General features: G+C 34.1%; 1 protein-coding gene across 4 annotated transcripts in view; it reads right to left on the bottom strand.

Annotated features, from left to right (window-relative positions):
* Positions 1-12,869: 12,869 nt before the first annotated feature.
* The window catches only part of LOC113175099 (uncharacterized), a 192,123-nt gene continuing 182,820 nt past the window's right edge, over positions 12,870-22,172 (bottom strand). The window contains exons 1-2 of one of the 4 annotated variants that reach the window (XM_077793036.1): positions 14,291-14,468; positions 12,870-14,056 (exon numbers count right to left, since the gene is read on the bottom strand). In XM_077793036.1, the coding sequence (XP_077649162.1) occupies positions 12,979-14,056; positions 14,291-14,442 (1,230 nt within the window). In that variant the 5' untranslated portion in view covers positions 14,443-14,468 and the 3' untranslated portion in view covers positions 12,870-12,978. Of the gene's footprint in view, positions 14,469-22,172 lie in introns of those variants that run through there. The other 3 variants (XM_077793035.1, XM_077793033.1, XM_077793034.1) reach the window with 3 other exon arrangements.

Below are 22,172 nucleotides of genomic sequence, written 5' to 3'. Positions count from 1 at the left end.
ACGAACTCTAGATAGGGCAGAGGGGTGGGAAGGGAAGGGGCAAGGGGTTAGCAAGGATGGTGGAATGTGATAGACATCATTATCCAAAGTACATGTATGAAGACACGAATTGGTGTGAACATACTTTATATACAAACCAGAGGTATGAAAAATTGTGCTGTGTATGTGTAATAAGAATTGTATTGCATTCCACTGTCATTATTTTTTAAACATCAGTTTAAATTTTTTAAAAAATTAAAAATCTATACTGAAGCTCCATAGGATTTTGTTGGTCATACTTGTACAATTGGTGTCTCCAAACAATGTGGTTATTGTTGGCTTTTTCATGGATCTTAAGATTGGTGCTTGTACTTATCTTCTTGGAGTTTCCAGCCTGATTTCTCTAGAGCTACTAAACAAGCCTGATTTTTCATACCTTATTTTTTTATCCATCCTCAGTGTGATCATTTCAGGATATGACAAGGGCTGGAATTGTGGCTCAGTGGTAGAGTGCTTGCCTAGCATGTGTGAGGCCCTGAGTTCAATCCTCAGCACTACATATAAATAAATAAATAAATAAAATATCCATTGACAATTAAAAAATAAAAAAGAAAATGACAACATCTACTGTGAGGTTTAAATAATGTATTTATTTTACTATCATATTCTGCAATGCAAATAAAGTAGATCATATGCCTCTTAACGGATAAGTCAGAAAATATATAAATGATTAAGACCAAGAGAAAAGGGAAATTAGAATATACAAAAATTTAAATGTGTAGAATTGAGCTTCAAATTTCAATCTGTCTTTCATAGGAAAAACAAGTAAACAAGTCCTGTAAGTATGGGTTATGTGGATACCTCAATTTCATATTTATATTTCAAATGAAGATGTTTCTCTTATATATTAATTTGCAAATTAAGTTTTGAGTTTTCTGTTGATTTGTTTTGAGACTGGGGGAGTTAAAATCTGGAATTTGTGACTTTTTAAAAGATATCTGAAATAATTTCCTTGTCATCATCATATTGTTTTGCCAAGATAAATTAAAATCGTATGACAACTTAAAAACAATCTTCCATTATTGAATTCTTTTTTTGCTTGTTTCTCAAATGGTGCTTGTCCTTTGAATTCTGTTGATGACTTACCTTCTTGTCCCTTGTCCTTTTCTCAGTGAATCATCACACCCCACTCTAATGGTTTAGTTACCATTATAGATTGATGACTATCAAATTACTCATAGCCGTTCCAGTCCCAACTTCATTAACAAACTTAACAGTCTTAATGTTGTCATTACCTGATTGCTGTACTGATGGCTTGAATTTTACATGCCCAAACTTTCATGCTGATCTCTGTTGTGTTGTGCCTCCTCCTGCCTCCAATGAATCACATAACCATTTCTTCTGCCATTCCATCTCTCCAATTTTCCAAGTATAAGGTGTCTTTTGCACACAGTAGATGATAATGAACAGTTACCTGTAGCAATAAATAAAGCTATAGAGATCATATTCTATACAACTTATTCTCTCCTAGAATACAAAACAAAACTAGATAAGTATTAGGTACTTATATAGCTTTAAAAAAAAAAAAACAAATTCTAAGGAGATTTCTTTCTGAAACCAAGGCAATATGGACTACTTACAGTTGGGATTCCATTCATTTTGGGAGACAAGCCCTGAAACCAAAGAATTGACTCCACATTAGTTTATTTCTAAAAATAAGAAACAATGCAATGCTGGAAATGTTTATTTGATATCATTATATTGTCTTAGAAGAAGACGTGGGAGTTGGTAAGCAAATGCAAACACAACAGCAAGATTTGTAAAAGGAGTTGCAATACTGAAGAAAACAATGATAGCTGGGCATAGTGGTACACACCTTAATCCCAGCTATTTGGGATTATAAAGGTGAGAATTATATAGCCTAGTGATATGCTTGGGATCTATTTGAGGTGAATACTTGAATATACTTCATGATGTGTACTTGGAATTATGAAGCTGGGAATATAGCTCAGTATTAAAGTGCCCCGCAAGCCCAAGGCTCTGGGTTCAATCCTCAGCATCAAAAAAAAATTTAAAAATAAAAAATAAAGTGAGTTCAATCCCTAGTAACAAAAGAAAAAAAGGAAGGGATACTGGGAGAGGGAGAAAACTATGTTAGAGGAGAAAGGCAGTGAGTTTTTAAATGTTGGAAAAATGTCTTTTGTGACTTCAGACATTAATTTTACAAGGAAATCTTCTATACATGTGACTCTTTTGGAACAAGTGTGAAATACACTTTAGACTTACTTTATCATGGGGAAAATAATGTAACAGAGAAACATCACAAATATAATAAAGCTGGCAAATCCTGCCGCAGGTCATCCTCTATTATAGTAGTCCCCTTTAGTTGTGCTCAGTGTAGGAAAGGCTTCACAGAGGAGTTGGACCTCAGTAGACATCTTGAGTATTCATACCACAGAGAAACTTTATAAGTGTTATAAGTTAGCCTGAAAAGAAACCTCAATTTACAGTAAAATTCATGCAGGAGAAAAACCTTTTGAATGTAAAAAATGTGGAAAAGCTTTCAGTCACATGTCAAAACTCATTGCACACCACAAAAATATTCAAGAGAAAAACCCTATGAACATAAGGAATGTTGGAAAGCTTTGGGCCAGATAGAGAAAATTCATTCTGGAGAGAAACTCTGAATGCAATGAATGTGGAAAAACCTTCTACCACAAAGGATATTTGTTCATCTCTGTGCCTGAGTTCATTTCCCCAGATGAATATATTTTAAACAAAAATGTTAGTTTATTCTATCTATTACTTAAACTATTTCTTATTTTCATGAAAGAAATGTTTCATATTTGAAGATAAATCATTGTTTTAATTTGGTGCATATTTTTCCTTACATAAGTTTATCAAAATTTATTGAACCAATTCATTATTATAATTGAATCACTTTACCTAGTCTATTGCTATAACAGTAGTACCACAAATTACATATCTGGGGATATGTCTAGTAATGTCTATTGCATAAATTCCTCCATAAAACCTGGAGAAATTTTCAATTTTGATAGGTATTTCTCTATTTCCTTACTTTAGCTTATACCAGTTCAGCCACCCATAAGCAACATGTTTAGGAACGCATTTGCCTACAACATGTCTAAAAGATTAGACACTAGATGTCCTTATCTTGCCAATCTTATGTGTGGAGACCACATTTTTAAATTACACATATTATTGCAAAAGAGGATAAAAGATATATTCATAGTTCTTGCAGTTTTCCTTCTGTGATATATTTTCCCATATTCTAGTAGGTCATTATTTGTCTTTGTTTTTAATGATTTATATTACTCTTTTTGTAGGTAATAAGACTGTTTTGTGATAAAAATTATGGGGAAAAATTTTTTTCCCATTCTAGGATTTATATTTTGACTTTCAATAGTGTTTCCTTTATAATTTTGCCAAGCAAAAATAGATATTTTCCTACAATTTACACTATTTTTCCTCAATGTATTCTCTAAACTTTTGTTTCATTTCTTAATTCTCTGAACTTCTGTTTCATTTGCATTTTTCTTGAGACTGTGTATTAGGAATTAAGTTTTTAAATCTCTTCCTTGAGTGCCCAATTACACAAGGGCATTTAATGGATAATCTATATTTTGCAGATTAATATTAAATATCATGTTTACTGTATGAATTATTTTCTGAACTGCTAGGTCTACATTTAAGTTTTTCATTTAATTCCTTTGATTCATTATCTGTCTGTAACTACCTGAATTACAAAGTTTCAACTATTGATTTATGCTATACATTTATTTTCCTAAAAGTTTTTAGAAATGTCAAGCATAGGGAAATTACAGGAATAATACAATAAACATATATACCCTTCACCTAGACTTATCATTTTTTAATACATTTCCTATTACAAATTTTCTCTTTTTTCTTGCTATTTCTGTGTGTGTGTGTGTGTGTGTGTGTGTGTGTGTAACGACCATTTGAGAAAGTTGCAGAGAGTACTATTATAGCACACATGTCCTATGAACTGGATGTACTCTAAGATGACCATGACAGAATAAATGTAGTTAGGAGATATAACAATTGCACAATATTATGATATATTTAAATTTTTCTCAAAGCTTTTAAAATCCAAGATACAAAAATCATATGCTACATTTAGTTATCTATCTCATTAGTCTCTTTTTATACTTTATAGCTTTATATTTCACAATTCCATATTTTTAGTCCCCAGAATGTCCTTCTACATATATTTTAAATTATTTCCCTATATTTGAATTCAGGCTAAATATTTTTGGGACATATTTTGTCTATCTTACAATATCACATAAGGAGCCACATGATGTCATCTCTCCATTTCTGATTTTAACGTCATTATTAAGGTTGTAGCCTGAAGTCCTATCCTTTTATTTTTTGGTGGTGTTACTGGGGCTGAAACACAAGGCCTTACACATGTGAGGCAAGCACTGTACCACCAAGCTATGCCCCTAGCCAGTTCACTTTGAATTATTGAGATAACTGTGGATGATGCTTTCACACTTTTAGAATAAATATAGATGAAAATTTGTTTTATTTTTACCTTATTATGGCTGCTAAAAATATTTCCTGGAAAATCTTTATGTAATACATAAATAAATATGAAATAATAAATCTAAACCTCAAGATTTGTAACATTTTAAAATCACATTAAATAATCCAAAATGCCTTATTTAATAATTATTTTAATTTATTTAAAGTGCTGTGGGTCTGTAGTCCCAGCTACTGTGGAGGTTGAGGAAGGAGGATCCCTTGAGCCAAGAAGTTCCAGGTCTGTCTGGTAACATGACAAGGTGTGTGTGTGTGTCAAAATACTTTTATCATCATTTATTACCTTTCCTTATTTATTTGGGTCTATAGCTGGAGTTTTAAGTAATTCTAGTGATGTATTATGTTTCTACTGCAGGCTACACTTTTAATTATTATAGGTTTATCTTAATACCTAATAGTTCTGATTCCCCAGTTGTTACTATTGTTAAGTTCACTGGCTATTCTGATTTAGTTTTCCATTTTCAGACAGTAATATTGAGTGTAAAATACTAATTTAAAATAAATTTCAGAGCTTTGAGTTTGTTGGGAATGTGTCTGGGGTAGGGTATGGACAAGCCATCATTAAACTGGGGAGATCAATGAGTAACAGCTATATTTGTTTCATAAATAACAGAATAATTGGAAATCTGGGAGAAACTGCCTTGGAGAGATGGGCTGAATGAGTGAGGAGAAAACATTGTTTTTCATGATATTTCATTGATATTTCAACATATAATGTCTGATGAAAATGAATTTATCTTCATCATAGCAAATCTGCATAGAACTGAGGTTTTAGAAGATCTTGGTTCATTTTACACATTTTTTTAGATGTTGATAGACCTTTATTTTATTCATATATGGTGCTGAGGATCAAACCCAGTGCCTCACATATGCTAGGCAAGTGCTCTACCACTGAGCCCCAGTCCTAGCCATAATCTTGGTTCATTTTTATGGCATACTTTAATGTATTTATCTCTTCTTGTGACAAGTCTTTAAACAGCATTTCCAGTGAAGCATGCACATCATAAAAATGAGTGGCCTGAATTCTCATATGATTCCCCACAACATAAGCCTTAAGCAGATCCTTCTTGTAACCATTCACCATCAAATGTAAATTTCATCTTTGCTTAAAGAAAAACTAATAAAAGATGGTGACAGTTTCACAAAAAGGGCCCCATCAACACCATCTTCTATCTTCTCTTCCTAGGAAATCTTACTCAGTGGAGAATAGCATGGTGCTTTAGTTGTTGTGTAGATAAATATAACCCCTTGAGATTTGTGTACTGGAAGCCTGGTCCCCATTATGGTGGTGGTGAGGTGGTAGAACCTTTATGAGGTAAGGATTTGGGGAGTTAAATAAGCCATGGGCATCAACTTCATCGATGGATTCATACTTTCTGTCAAGAATTCCAGTTCTTGCTGGGCGTGGTAGTGCACATCTGTAATCCCATCAACTGGGGAGGCTGAGGCAGAGGGATTTAAGTTTGGGGCCAGCCTCATCAAATTAGCAAGACCCTGAACAACTTACCGAGACTTTGTCTCAAAATAAAAAGTATAAAGGGCTTGGGATTACAAGAATTCTAGCTTTCATGGGTCTAGATACCATGAGAATTAGCTGTTATATAAAGAGCAGACCTGGACCTTGAATCACTCTTGCTTCCTAATTTACGGTGTGACTGCTAACTCCCTCTCAGACATGCTCCCATCATGATGCCATCTCCATGTTGTGATGCAGCCAGGGAGACCCTCACTAGAGGCAGAACCATGAGACTTCCTAATGTTGAACTTTTCAGCCTCCAAAAGTAAGTTAAATAAGCCTCCTTTCTTCATATATTATCCAGACTTGGGACTTATTTTAGCAACAGAAAACAGACTAATTAGTATTCATGGCTTTCCCTAATGAGCTCTCGCCTAAGTACTGAGCTCTGTCTCATCACTTTTCAATTAGGTCAGAACCACCATGTAGGATTTGGGGTCCTAACAAGATTCCTGGCCCCACATAAACCAAGGAGTTTAATAGAAAGAATAACTTTTTTTTTTTTTTTACAATTAGATGGAGGATTAAAAGAGAGAGCCCTGGGCTGTGTGACTGGAATGGGCAAAAATGTTTAGGAGGTTCTGGGTAGGACTTTCCTGCCCAGGAAAGGTCAGGATCATGAAAACAAATGTTCATATGTCCCGGGAAAACAACATATTTCACCTTGCCTGAGTTGTGGCTTTCCATGACAAGAGATACACATTCCTCCCTGGAATTCAAAAGGGCAGAGTCAAGGCAAGGTTGCTGGCACCACAGTGAACAGAACTAACTACTGATTCAAATGACCATCCTTTCCCCTGCTCCAACCCTGTTCATTTTCCCCACCTACAAATCCTCCCTCAACACCCAATGTGGGTTGGAAAATGCACAAATCCCATTCTTTGACTAAGCCTGGCCCCTCAGACTCCTGTAGTGATAGAAGGTTGGACTCCAGGGACCTGAACCTGTTTGTAAGTGGCTACCCAGAAGCTCCTTCCTCTATTACTCCTTCTTTCTTCTAAGTAACCCAAAGTTTTTCCGTGGAACAATAAATTCAAAATTGTGATCAGAGTCATCTCAAGGTTGACTCCTAGCCTCCACCCCTCAAAGTTGTTCTATGTGAATTTCTAAGAAAAGAACTATGTCCCCCCTAATGCATCTTTTTGGGCTAAAATCCAGACAGAGAAATTCTGTTATCTCTCTAAATTTAGATCCCAATTATAGTCTTCTTGTCCTCAGTACCATCCTTACACAAAGGTATAATTTCCTGTTCCAATGTTTTCTGAGACTAACTGTATAAACAGTATACTATAATGGAAAGAATCAAGATTTGGGTTCTCAAATTTCCATCCGATGCTTAGTGGGTATAAATTAATAAATTATTAAATTATAACATTTTCTGGAGGTACTAGGACAAAAATAGAAAAGTATATTAATTTCCAATATATTTAATGTAAAATGAGATATAAGATTGCCTGTATTTGCCGACAAAGAAAGTTATAAAATTCTAGACTTCCTTTTTTTCTTCTGGGAAAATTTTTTTTTCACATTTTGAATTATATTTTATTTTAGGGGAAAAGAAAAATTTTAAGAATGACCTTCATATAATATTATAGAATCTATCTCAATTATGTGAAAAATACTAGGAATTTTAGTAGGCCATGTCATCTGCCAAAACTTATTTGTACCTTCTTGTATAGGTACTAGTAGACACAGAAAAACAACACATAAAACTCTGCAATTCAAAGGAGGGAGATTAGTCTGTGACACAGATTTCTAATAAAACAGAATAATAATGCCTCCTGAAACAATACTTTGTAAGTCCCTAAAACATTTTCTCAGCAAAAATGAAACAATACTGTATGTAATGTTTACAGTAGAACAGGCCACATTTAAGAAGAAACCAGAGAACACTACAGAGATTTTGAAAAAGAACAATACTCTTCAAGAAAGAAAAAAGTAGGATAATGGCTGCTGGCGCATGCCAAAATAGTCCATCTGAAGTAGGGTTCACAATGTTGTCACAGAACTCAGAGACATCAAATATATGAAAACTATAAGGAAAACAATAAACAAAAGGCATCCCAAATATTTAAAATATGTCTAAAAGGTGTTCCAAAGTCAAGAATGGGTAGAGAAGAAAATGATATCCTTTGGTTTTTGGTACCAGGGATTGAACTCAAGGGCACTCAACCACTGAGCCACAAGCCCTCTTTTTTATTTAGATACAGGGTCTCATTGAGTAGCTAAGCACCTCACCATTGCTGAGGCTGGCTTTGAACTCACGATCCTCTTGCCTCAGCTTCCCAAGCCACTGGGATTACAGGTGTGTACCACTGTGCCCAGCACTATTTTTTTTTAAAGAGGAAAATTTGTTTTAAAAAAGATAGCCTTGGTGGGTGTGATGGTGTATGCCTGTAATCCCAACAACTTGGCATGCTGAGGCAGGAGGATCCCAAGTTCAAAACCAACTTCAGCAATTTTGTGAAGCCCTAAGCAATTTAGCAAGATCCTGTCTCAAAACAAAAAACACAAAGGTCTGGGGATATGGCTCAGTGCTTAAGTGCCTCTGGGTTCAATCCCTGGAAACGAAAAACAAAAACAAAACCCTTTTGATGAAACAAGACAGGAAAACAATTTTCATTGTCATTTCATTTGTCCTATGTTATAAGGGAAACAAATCAATTATTAAAAATATTTAAAAGGTATATCTGTTACTAAGAATTTTTCTCCTTCCCCATCAAGTTATTGGTCATTTTAACTGATTATAAATTAATATCATTTTAACATATTATAAATTAATATCAATGTTTCATATTTTTGTTTTTTCACCTTTTTTTTTTAACAGTTCAGGGGCCTTGGAGTCATAGGGAAAGTTCCAGCAGTTCAGGCTCCTTTCCATTTCCTCACAAACTGTGCTTCTCTTGTGTGGAACAGACTAGTGATTCAGCTGAAAACAGGGACCTTTCTTTTTAGCTTCCTTCTTTTTCTGATCATTTTCTTTCATGTGTTTCAGGAAGCTGTCTTGGCTCTTTAAGAGTACTTTATATGCTCAATATACACAATAATTCTCTTGGCAAGAATATTGTCCTTAATTTGCTGTTTACAACAGTGCCAACGTATGCTGGTTAATACTGTAAACTCCTAATTTTGCCATGGTAGCGTTTGTGGGGCATTCCTTTTTGAACAGTATTCATTCCCTTAATGTCTATGATGTCACCTTTCTTGTAGGTGCCCATATATGTGGCCAAAGGAATAACTCCATGTTTTCTAAAAGGTCTAGAGAACATATATCTGGTTCTTCTCTTTCCCTGTGTGTTCATTTTGGTGAACTACTGTAAGACTGTGTTCTGGCTGAAAAGCTCTATGCTATTTTTAATTGGCAGAAATCTTTCATGTAGTAAAATTTACCACTTTTCCTATACATATAGTTGTATAAGAATATGTAATTTGTGTATGTAATCATATATGTAATTTTTTTGTTCGGTTAGTTCTTCTGCAGATTTAGAGTCATCAGAGAACTTAAACACTACATCAGACAAAATCATGATGATCACTTTAGGGTGCTTCTGTATAATAGGAGCTAGAATCCAGGACACCCAACAAGAATAGTTGTGCAATCAGGTAGAATAAAATGCTGAAGAGCAGAATAATTTAAAGGCAAAGATTTGAGTGTTATTCCGGCATGTAAGAAGCAGATGATCTGTTCCAGTCCTAAGCAATAGATCTGAAGTAGGTGTCTGCATGCAATCATCATTATTTAGATCATGATTAGGTCAAAGCAGGATTTTTTTTCAACATAACATTAGAAAAATTGGAATTCAACATCATTACAAATGAATTTTAAGCTTAAGTAGTGAAAAATATATCAAAAGTAAAAACCTCTCTTTCACAGGAGTCCTTGAAAAAGTATACTTCACATTTTTCAGAATGAAATAACCAGAGACTATGTAATGTTGACAAGCTACATATGAACTCTGATTACAGAGAATATATATTACTTTACATAATATGCATATATATATGATTTAACTTGTTAGTAGTCTTTTTATAGGTCACACATAACTCCATTGGCTAAATCTTATTCAGAGCAAAGTTTTGAAAAATTGAAAACACACACACACACACACACAGGTAACCAGTGAATAAAAAAGAATTCAAAATTAAAACAAGAGTTATCTAGACGTTAATAAAATTTAGGGGCTCTAGCAATATTCAAAGAAAATCTTTCACCTAAAGTGCTTACAATTTGAGATTGCAAAGGACTATACCTAAGCATTCAAGAAAACACAATAAAAACAAAAAACGAATTAATAATGAAATGTACTTGTGAACTTAGAATAAAGTAAATAAAAACAATTGAAAGTTTGAAGGAAATCAAGATAAATTTTTTTTAGACTTTTTTAGTAGTGGATAGCATGCCTTTGTTTTTATTTTTATGTGGTGCTGAGGATTGAACTCAGTGCCTCACACATGCTAGGCAAGCGCTCTGCCACTGAGCTACAACTCCAGCCCAAGAGAAAGATATTTGTGAAACAGCAAATGAAATAAATATAGAAGAATAATGGTTAAGAATATGGGTAGAGATAATAATACATATTCAGAGATTGAAAATTAAAAGTCAATTACATGCTCTTACAGCAACAAAATTTGAAATATAAAAAAATGAAACATGGTTTATCAGTTCTAAAATTTACTTTTATCCAATTTTTTAAGATCTCTGAAATTGGGATTAAATGTATTATGTATTACAGATTAATTGGCACAGTTTTAAAAAAATATTTTTCAGTTATCAATGGACCTTTATATTATTTATTTATGTGCAGTGCTGAGAATCGAACCCAGTGCCTTACACATGCTAAGCAAGCACCCTATAACTGAGCCACAATTTCAGCACCAATCTGCAGCTTTAAAATATTGAGAATATAATAAAAATGACGTCTTACAATATATGGCATTGAAAGTTACATGTAATAATAATATATAACCCATAAAATCTCTAAACCTGGAACCATACCCTTTCCTCTTTCATAATGTTCTTCATCTAACTTCATTTACCAGATATATATATATATATACATACATATACATATATATACACTATTAGTATGTATATATATAATATATATATTATTAGTATATATATAAGATACTAATATTATACAACATACTAATAGTACATATCATATATACTGTTGTATACTTTATATATATATATATACATATACATATATACATATAATACACACATTTTTATATTTCTTTTTTTTTGTAGCAGAGATTAAACCCAGGGGTGCTTAACCACTGAGTCACATCTCCAGCCCTCTGCCCACTTTGTTTTCCTCTAAGTTGTTTAGGGCCTGACTGAATTGCTGAGGCTGACTTTGAGAAAGATATTTGTGAACTTGTTATCCTCCTGCCTTTGCCTCCCAAGTTGTTGGGATTATAGGCAAGTGCCACTGCAACCAGCATACTTTCATATTATCTGCAATTATATTCTTGTTCCCCCCCCAAAAGCAACACATTGTGATAATTAATCTCATTTATTTTTTTTCTTTACTATATTTTTTCTTCACTTTTACTTTTCATTATCCTTGGTGTTTTCATTGCTATTCTTTTTCCAACTTCTTGAATTTTTATGGTTAGTTTCTTTACTCATAATCTGTTTCATAGTCAAACAGTGATGGGCTTAGAGCTATAAAATTTCCTCAGTGTAAGATCTGGCAGGTCCTCACTGATTTTGCTAACATTTATTTCAAACAAAAATGCAATTTTATCTTGGTATTATTTTTAACTAAAGATTGATGCAGATTGGCACTGAAATAGTATTCAGATTTTTTTATGGAAGGACTACCATAGTTAAATTTTTATTTCCATCCTAGTATTAATTTTATGTTGCTTTTGTCCTCTCATACTTTATAATCTCATATTTTTCTTTAGGGTGAATTATTTTTATTCAAAAAGGAATACATGGTGATCAAACTCTCCTATATTAATTTACATGAACATTTTTATCCATTATGATGTATTTGTTGTTGCTTAACATATGGTACATGGTCAAAAGCTTTTCCACAAACAATAATATAGCTTGAGAATATAACAATTATTATTGCTAATATTAACCAAATATTTATTATGTGTTAGGCACAATTATAAAATCCATACAAAAAGCCTCTGAAGGACTCTAATCATGCTCACCTATGCAAAAATTATATCATGTATGGATATAAAAAAGAATCTATAAGTTGACTAACATCAGGGAAGAACTGAGGTCAGAAATGATGGTCAAAGAGAAGTAAAAATCTTTATATAAAGAGATGTATAAATCTTTTACAAGCAGAAGAGATCCATACATTATCTCTTAAATGAATGATAAACAAATAATGCAGACACATTCAAAAGGGACCATCAAGGTAAATGTTTATAATGGTAAAAATTTCAATATTTGACAAAACAGTGGTTTGATAAAGACAAATGAATACTTAAAAATACAATAAAATATTAACAATATACTTACATACAAAGAATATTAAAGGTTGGATACAGCATAGCATAATTACATTTAGTTTTAAAAGTAATAGAGTTAAACCAAAAGTAAAATTTTTCAATATTTAAAATAATGTAAAAATACAATATTAAAAAAAAATTTAATATTCACAAGTATGAATTTTTTGACAGTTATAAAGAATGAATATAGATAAAGATCTTAGGCTTACTGACCTATTAAGCATGTGGGAGGCATTTATGCCTTAATTACATTTGTAGAGATTTTCACCAGTATGAATTTTCTTTTGTCATGTGCTGAAATTCCTTACTTTACCACTTAGTTTCAGTTCATAGAATTTCCTTTGTGCTGGGGATTAAACCCAGGACTTCACACATGCTTAGTAAGTGTTCACACATCCCTAGCCCTCAATTCATAGAATTCCTAATTCACAGAACTTCTCACCATTATGATTTTTCTCATGTTGTTGGAACTCTGAACCCTTCCCAAAAGCTTTCCCATAATTCTTATATTTATAAGGTTTCTCACCAGTGTGAATTCTCTGGTGTTGACAAAGGCTGGAGCCACTACGGAAAGCCTTCCCACATTCCTTACATGCATAAGGTTTCTCACCAGTATGTATTCTTTGGTGTCTATTAAGAGCTGACCCACTACCAAAGGACTTTCCACATTCTTTACATTCATAGGGTTTTTCCCCAGTATGAATTAGCTGGTGTTGAATAAGTTTTGAGCCACTACCAAAAGCCTTCCCACATGCTTTACATTCATATGGTTTCTCACCAGTATGAATTCGCTGATGTTGAGTAAGATCTGAACCACTACTGAAGGCTTTGCCACATTCCTTACATTCATAGGGCTTCTCCCCCGTGTGCATTCTTTGATGCTGAATAAGTTTTGAACCACTTCTAAAAGCTTTCTCACATTCTTTACACTCATAGGGTTTCTCACCAGTGTGGATTCTCTGGTGTTGAGTGAGATCTGAGCCACTATTAAAAGCCTTTCCACATTCCTTACATACATAAGGTTTCTCACCAGTGTGAATTCTTTGATGTCGAGTAAGGGCTGATCCAAAACTAAAGGCCTTCCCACACTCATTACATATGTATGGTTTCTCACCTGTATGAATCCTCTGATGCCGTGTGAGTGCAGAACCACTACTAAATGCCATTCCACATGCTTTACATTCATAAGGTTTCTCCCCAGTATGGATTCTCTGATGCTGAGTAAGGTTTGATCCACTGCCAAAGGCTTTCCCACAATCCTTACATTCATAAGGTTTCTCACCTGTGTGAATTCTGTGATGTCGAGTGAGGGCTGATTCGAAACTAAAGGACTTCCCACATTCTTTACACTCATAAGGTTTTTCACCAGTGTGAATGATTTGATGTCGAATAAGGCCCGATCCAAAACTAAAGGCTTTCCCACACTCCTTACATTCATACGGTTTCTCACCAGTATGAATTCTTTGGTGGTGAGTAAGGTTTGAGCCGCTACCAAAGGCCTTTCCACATTCCTTACACTCATAAGGCTTCTCACCAGTGTGAATTCTTTGATGATATGCAAGATTTGCACCACTACCAAAGGCCTTGCCACACTCTTTACATTCATAAGGTTTTTCACCAGTGTGAATTCGCTGATGTCGTATAAGGACCGATACAAAACTAAAATCTTTCCCACATTCCTTACATTCAAGGAGTTTCTCATCAGTGTGAATGGTCTGATGCTGGTTACTGAAAGTGGGCATGTCTTCAGGAGTAAAAATCATATGACTGAAATGTCCTTCCTGAGATCCCTGTTTTCTCTCAAACTGGCTTTTATAATCCCAATCACCTCTGAAACTTGAATACTCAATGCTGTATTTTGTAAGTTTTTCCATTATCTCCCATCAGGATGATTCTATTCCATACATATCCTCTTTCAGAAATAATTTCTTGTTCTCAACCTTGATTGACAGTCTGAAAGAAAATATAAAAGCAAACATTCACTTTTTGATGTTTTGGGAGAAATGAAAATTTTATAGTAAATATGAAAGACTTAACTAGGCAGCTTATGCAGTTCTTAAATATTACTGGGAAATGTGAGATATATCAGGAAAGCAGAATGAGAAAAAGTCACATTGAAAAGTAAAGGAGGTATTTAGGAAAACAAATTAAGTGAGTTGTTCCACTATTTCAGTATAAAAAATAAGGATAAAAATTCCCTGCATATTTGGGAAGATTGATAAATAAACAGATGTACTACCCCATCCTACTATTTTTGGAGGATGATCTAGTGTAATATATACTTAAAAATTAGCATAATTATGATATATATTTTAGGGTTGTTTGCATCCTTAAATAATACACGAGGCTGGGATTGTGGCTCAGCGGTAGAGCACTCGCCTAGCACGGGAGGGACCCGGGTTCGATCCTCAGCACCACATAAAAATAAAGGCATTTTATGTGTCCATAAAAAAACATAATAACACACATGGGGGGAAATCAGGGATAAGTTGGGCACATGCCTTTAATCCCAGCAATTTGGGAGCCTGGGGCAGGAGGATCATGAGTTCAAGGTCAGCCTCAACAACTAAGAGAGGCCCTAAGCAACTTAGTGAGACCCTGTCTCTAAATAAAATATTTAAAAAAAGGACTGGAGATGTGGTTAAGTACCCCTGGTTTCAATTCCTGGTACCAAAAAGAAAAAAAAAGAAATAAAGAAAATGAAAATCAGGGACAGATGGTTAAGTAACAAACATAATTTTCAAATAAACTGAGGGAAGTAGAAGAGAAAGGTACTCTAGATGAGGCAGATGCCAGATGAAAACTGCTGAGTAATGTGCCAAATGAATATGGAATGAGCAATAGAGGAGGATGATTCCTCTGTGGTGGTTTGTTTATGTAATTTAATGAAAGCAATGTTTGTCTTAGAAATTTAAGAACTTTTTTTTTTTTTAGAGAGAGAGAGAGAGAGAGAGAGAGAATGTTTTAATATTTATTTTTCAGTTTTTGGTGGACACAACATCTTTATTTTATTTTTATGTGGTGCTGAGGATCGAACCCAGCGCCCCACGCATGCCAGGCGAGCGCGTTACCGCTTGAGCCACATCCCCAGCCCCAAGAAGTCAACTTTTGGAGAAAAAAAGAGAGGACACAGCAAAGGTATAGCAGAGTAACTGAGAATCCCATTTTAAAGTTAAAGAGAAGAGAAAAAGAATGTAAGAGTGTGGTATGATTAGAAGATTACAAAGAAGAAACAGGTGACTCTGACAATTATTGAATGTTTTGAAGTCACTACATAGTGTTTGGTAACTATTATTTTGTAAGATTTACTTGCCATAATATTAGATACTAGAAAAGGAAACAGATTTGAAGACATTAGGTTCTACTCAAGCCCCAAAAGGTGAAAACATTCCAAAACTGGTCTCTTCCTGCAATGCTCATACACTGGTCTTATTAAGACCAGGATTAAATATTGTTTGAAATTGTTCTTTAAATCGACTGTCTGCAGCTAATCCAAGCCAAAATCATCTTTTACTTGCACTCTAAAACATCATTTTATCTAGCTGGCTACATTTTCAGTTTTCCACTCTTAGCAGCCAGAATGAATTTTAGCTTGGAACTATTCTGTTCAAAATGTTTCAGTGGTTTCCCACTGTCCTTAGAATAACACCCACATTCCTTAACTTGGTCTTAGAAATTCTGAGTCCTCCTGCCTGCCTCTTCAATGGGATACTGTCCTCCTCCTAACAATAAGCTATAGCTACACTGGTCTCAGATCTACAAATGAATGAAAATGTAGAAGCCCACCCACCATGATTTCATCTGCCTAAAATGTTTCCCCCATCCTCTCTTGGCCTTGCAAGTTCTGGTGGTCATACAGGTCTCTGTTGAATGGCATAACCTAATCAAGATATTTCCTGAAATGTCTTAAATATGACACCCTGCCATTACTTCTCTGGATCTTTCTCCCCTACCTTTGTGTTCTGTTTTTGTAATGGATAATTACACATTTGTACCCTACAATTGAGATTTTCCTATTTGAATGTTTCCTTAATGTCTGTCTGTTATAATAAAGCTGAGATTCATGAAGGCAAAAATGTTAAAACAACCTTGGCATATGCAAAATTTATTAAGTGTCTAATTAAATGATTTTTAAAAAATTTATCCTTAAAAGTAAATTTCTAAAAATAAGATTTCTGTAAAAAGAAGACATGTTTTCTCTGAGAAAGGGTAGGCAGACCACATGTGCTTATTCCTTTACTTTATAAAACTTCACTGAAAGATATTTTTATGAAGGTACAAATCCACCAAGTCAAAGGGAATTAAAGTGGAAACTATGCACAAACGATTTGAAGCTAGAAAGCATAAAGATAAATAATGACTAACTTAACAAACCTAAGGAAGGTAAAACAAAGAAAAAACAAGAAGGGGATATTTTATGTCACAGAAGCCCAGAAAGGCTTAAGAAATGGGGACATTAAGTAAGAACCTATGAAAATTTAATAATCAACATATAAAAAGCGCTATCAGCTTCTTAGTATCCACTCTATTTGCACCCCCAAATTACTGCAGCATTATTCACATCAGCCAAGATACAGAAATCTAAGGGGCCATAAATTGATGAATAAAAATATTTCATATATATACATGTATATTAAAAAATACATTGATACTCCATATATTATGAATACATAGAATATATAAACCTTGAAAATGGAAGAGATCCTATCATTTGTTGCTACAACACGGACAAACCTAAAGAACATGCTACGTGACCAAAGAAAAACACCGCATAATATCACTTATATATGTATTCTAAAATTTTAAAAATAGAATACACAGAATTACAGAACCATTCTACAAATGAATGAAAATATAGAAGCCCACCATGGTTTACCAGGAATTGTGGAGAGAGGAATAGGAAGATGTAAGTCAAAGAACACAAAGTTGTGGATAAGATGAATAACTCCAGAGATGTAATGTACAACATGAGGACAACAGTTATAATATTGTATTGTATTTTGGATTTTGCTAAGTAGATTTTAGGTATTGTCACAGTGAAACAGACTGTATACATTAGATATATACTTCCCAAGCCCCAAGAAATACAAAACAAAAAGAGGCAAATATCATCAGATATTTGAGGAAAGCCTATAGGCTTTAAAGAAATTAAACGAAACAATTGGGGAACTCCCAGAAGGGAGACTACATAAGGAAAGAAAAGGATCTACCATTAATATCCATACAGGGATGTGAGAACTATTTCATATGATACAAGAATAGGACAACATGAAAGGAATATTAAGCACAAAAATGCATTCTTAGAAAATGAACATATAAAGTGGGAATCAAAACAAATCATTGAAAGGTAAGGAAACTGAAATGGTAGGGTGCTTGCCTTGCATGCACAAGGCCCTGGGTTCGAAACTCAGCACCACAAAAAAAAAAAAAAGGAAATTTCTCTAAAAATAGGTCGTATTTTCAATGGCCTCTGGAGGAACGCAAAAGGCAACATTTGAATTCACGAAGAACTGTAAAGAGTTCTAAGTAGTAACACAATATTTTAAAAAAATCTTAAAATTTTAAAACTCACTTCCATAAAGCTATTGTAATCAAAACAGTATGGTACTGAAATAAAGATAAACAATATAGGGGGCTGGGAATGTGGCTCAAGTGGTGGCACGCTCGCCAGGCATGTGGGAGTCACTGGGTTCAATCCTCAGCACCACATAAAATAAAGATGCTGGGTCCACTGAAAACTAAAAAATAAGTATTAAAAAATTCGGAAAAAAAAAGATAGACATATCAGGGCTGGGGTTGTGGCTTAGTTGTAGAGTGCTTGCCTAGCATGTGTGACGCACTGGGTTCGATTCTCAGCAACACATATAAATAAATAAAATAAAGGTCCATCAACAACTAAAAAATATTTTTAAAAAGATAGACATATAGACCAAAAAATAATAAATCTAAGAATCCCAAACATCTATGTTTTCCAATAAGGATAACAGATCTATTCAACAGGGAAGAAAATCTTCACCAAATGGAGCTGGGACACCTGGGATAAACACATGCAAGAGAATGAAGTCAGACTCCTATATGAATTCAAAATGGATTAATAACCTAAAAAGAATTAAATCATAAAACTCTTCTCAAGAAAATAAAAGGATTTATCAATCTTCATGACCCAGGATTTGGCAATAGACTGACACCAAAAGCAAAAGCAAAGAAAAAAATTACATATTTTTAATTCATTAAGGTTAAAAGTTTTGAGCCAGGTACAGTGGCCCATGCTTGTAATCCCAAAGGCTCAGGAGGTTGAGGCAGGGAGAATCATAAATTCAAAGCCAGCTTCAGCAACTTAATGAGGCCCTAAGCAACTCAGTAAAACCCTGTCTCTAAATTAAATACAAAAAAGTGCTGGGGTTGGGGCTCAGAGGTAGAGCGCTCGTCTAGCATGCATGAGGGACTGGGTTCGATTCTTACTGGGTTCGATTCTCAGTACCACATAAAATAAAATAAAGATATTGTGTCCACCTATAGCTAAATATTTTTTTAAAAGTGCTAGGGATATGGCTCAATGGTTAAGTGCCCCTGGGTTCAATCTCTGGTACCAAAAAAAAAAAAAAAAAAAAAGTTTTGTGCTTCATATGGTTACAGGGTATTTTTATGGACTTATGAAAAGCTTTTAAAACCAGAGAACAGATTGTTGCATATTATACATACACTAAATAATGCCACTGGATTGTACACTTATAAATGGTTACTTATAATCATATGTGACTTGAATGTAAATAAGTTAAAAAAAAAAGACGAGAGAAAAGGAGCCAAAAGATAATGCATAGGAAAAGATGTTCAGTTTCATTGATAATGCAAATTACAACCAAAATGAGATATTACTAAGTGTACTAGATAAAAAGTTCAGTGATTCCAAATGTTTGCAAAGGTGTAGAGCAATCAATGGGCAAACATATACTATTGGAAGTAGAAACTCATACAATCACTTTGAAAGAGATTACTATTTTCTAGGTGAACATGCATTTCCCTATGGTCCCAGTAATTCCTCTGCTAGGAGAAAACATGTCCTAGAATGTTCAGATCATAAAAGCAAAAAGCTAGAAACATAATTGTCCATTAAAAATATATTGTATAAAATACACTAATATAGGGCTGGGGTTGTGGCTCAGTGGTAGAGTGCTCACCTAGTATGTGTGAGACACTGGGTTCCATCCTCAACACCACATAAAAACAAATAAATAAAATAAAGGTATTGTGTCCATCTATAACAAAAATATTGAAAAAAATACACTAATATATAGTTATAAAGTTTATGAAATGAAGTAACATGGCAGAGAAAATTAGCAAGATATATCTAAATTATTCAACATGAATTAATTAATAACTAAAGGTAACAAATGGATAGTGTGATTCACTTTATATATAGTTTAAAAACAGGTAAAACTAAAATATTATTTCAGAAGTCATATAAAGTTGATGAAAATTTTTAAAATTACAGAGGAATGGTTTTTGCAAAATTCAGCTTCACAGTTACACCCCAGTGGGAAGTCAAAGAGATTAATTGGTTTGAGCAGGCAGAGAGCTTTCAGGTATCAGCAATGTTTCATTACTTTAAACTTCATGATGACAGCAGCACCCCAGAAGCTTCTTCTGATGGTTTTGCTAGCAAATGTTTCTGGTAAGAAATCTCTTTATCCTAGAGGGTAAATTTCTGGCAAAATTTTAGAAAGCATATTTCCAGCAAGTTCCACTGGAGCAGAACCACAGCAGAGACAGGACTTATGTCATATAAGGGAGGAATGTACAGTGCTTCATTTTAAGAAGGCACTTACTCGAAAATTCCATCCCTATGCTTATGACCCTGAAAATGTGTGTTTTCTTAAAAGGAGGGACTCAGAGTGCCAAGTTTGAAGCACTCACTTTCTGGGTCATGCAAGTGTAGAGTTGAGAGTGCTTTAAGTTTAGCACCCTAGGTTCAAATTTCTGTGTTTGATTAGATGTTAACTACAAAAAAAAATTAGTATTTGAAGTGATCTCAGGAGACAGGCCTGTAAAGATGGGATTCTGGAATTAGATTGTTCATGCCCTTTAGACATGAATTGAATCTTTGCTGCACTCCGCTATTCCATCCTTTTTACTAACTTCTGGCTTGGGTACAATGCCAGTAGGATTTGGGATACTAGTTACCCATAGTATGTAGTGACATTACAATGAATCAAGCTATGGTTGATTGTAATGAAGTGGCATGAGAACCAAATAGTTACTATACTTGACAGTTATGACAGTGACAATGACTTTACAAGGACCATGTGTAAGACAGTTTCATTTTATTCTATCTTGAGCACTTATAAAGAGAAACTGAGAAGCTCAGAAGTCGAAGTTTGATAAACAGAGTATTTCTATGAAAATCCTAATGAAACTCTTATTTTCTGTAATCAAACGAGCTAATAATGCTGAAAAATCAATGAAAATTTGTCTTCATAGCTGAATTGTGATGATAGTCAAATTCACAATTTTGCCATACTTTTCGCATGAAGGTTGCAGGGGAGTGAATGATACTTTGAATTGTGGAAATGACTGAGATCCAGATGAAACTGATACTTAAAACTCCTAAATTACTTTGCAACCCAACATCTAATACAGAATAGTTTCCCTCTGATTGGAAACCCAATGATAACATTACTTAGAATTTTCAAAATACATGCTCATTCTCTGCAAGATCCACCAGAATCATTCCGTTTCTATACTAAGGGTCCAATCTCAGCATAATACAGGGAGACAAGTACATACGATGATCAAAGAGAAAATAACTTACTGTATTAGTTTTTTCTGTTAGGGCTGCCATAACAAAATACTGCAAACTGGATGGCTCAAATAAGAGAAATTTGCTCAGAATTCTGGAAATACAATTCTAAGATCAAAGTATTGACAGATTTAGATTCTTCTGAGGTCTCTCTCCTTGGCTTCTAGATGGGCACTTTTGTGCTATGTGCTCACATGGTCTTTCCTCTGTATGTGAGCATCCCTGATGTCTTTGAATCCAAATTTCCTTTCTTATAATGATACCAATCAGATTGGATGAAGGTTCATCCAGTACCCTCATTTTAATGTAATCATTTCTTTAAAAGTCCTGTTTTCAAATATAGTCACATTCTGAAGTACTGGGATTTAATTCTTCAATATATGAATTTCTAGAAACAGTTCGTCCAATATATCTCACAATATATCTGTGGGAGCAGAGTGATACTGCTTTACTTTTTTAAAAAATATTTTTAGTTATAGATGGACATAGCACTTTATTTATTTATTTATTTTTAAAAATGTGGTGCTGAGAATCAAACTCAGTGCCTCACACATGCTAGGCAAGCACTCTGCCACTGAGCCACAACACCAGCCCTAACTGTACTTTTTTGTGTAGTTTTAACATTCACAACACTGTTAATGTCTTACATATTCATACAAGGAAACCAGCCAAATAGAAATAAAAATAAAATCAAACAATACAAATGGTAACAAAGGAACCTAAATGTATTTCTAATAAATATCACAACTACCCTGGGGGAAAAATGCATCCAAATAAATTTGAACACTGTCTCTTAGCTATATACCT

The sequence above is a fragment of the Urocitellus parryii genome, chromosome 15 (genome assembly GCF_045843805.1).
Source record: "Urocitellus parryii isolate mUroPar1 chromosome 15, mUroPar1.hap1, whole genome shotgun sequence".
Taxonomy (NCBI): Eukaryota; Metazoa; Chordata; class Mammalia; order Rodentia; family Sciuridae; genus Urocitellus; species Urocitellus parryii.
The sequence above is the reverse complement of the archived record's forward strand: the minus strand, read 5'-3'. Positions and strand labels throughout refer to the sequence as shown.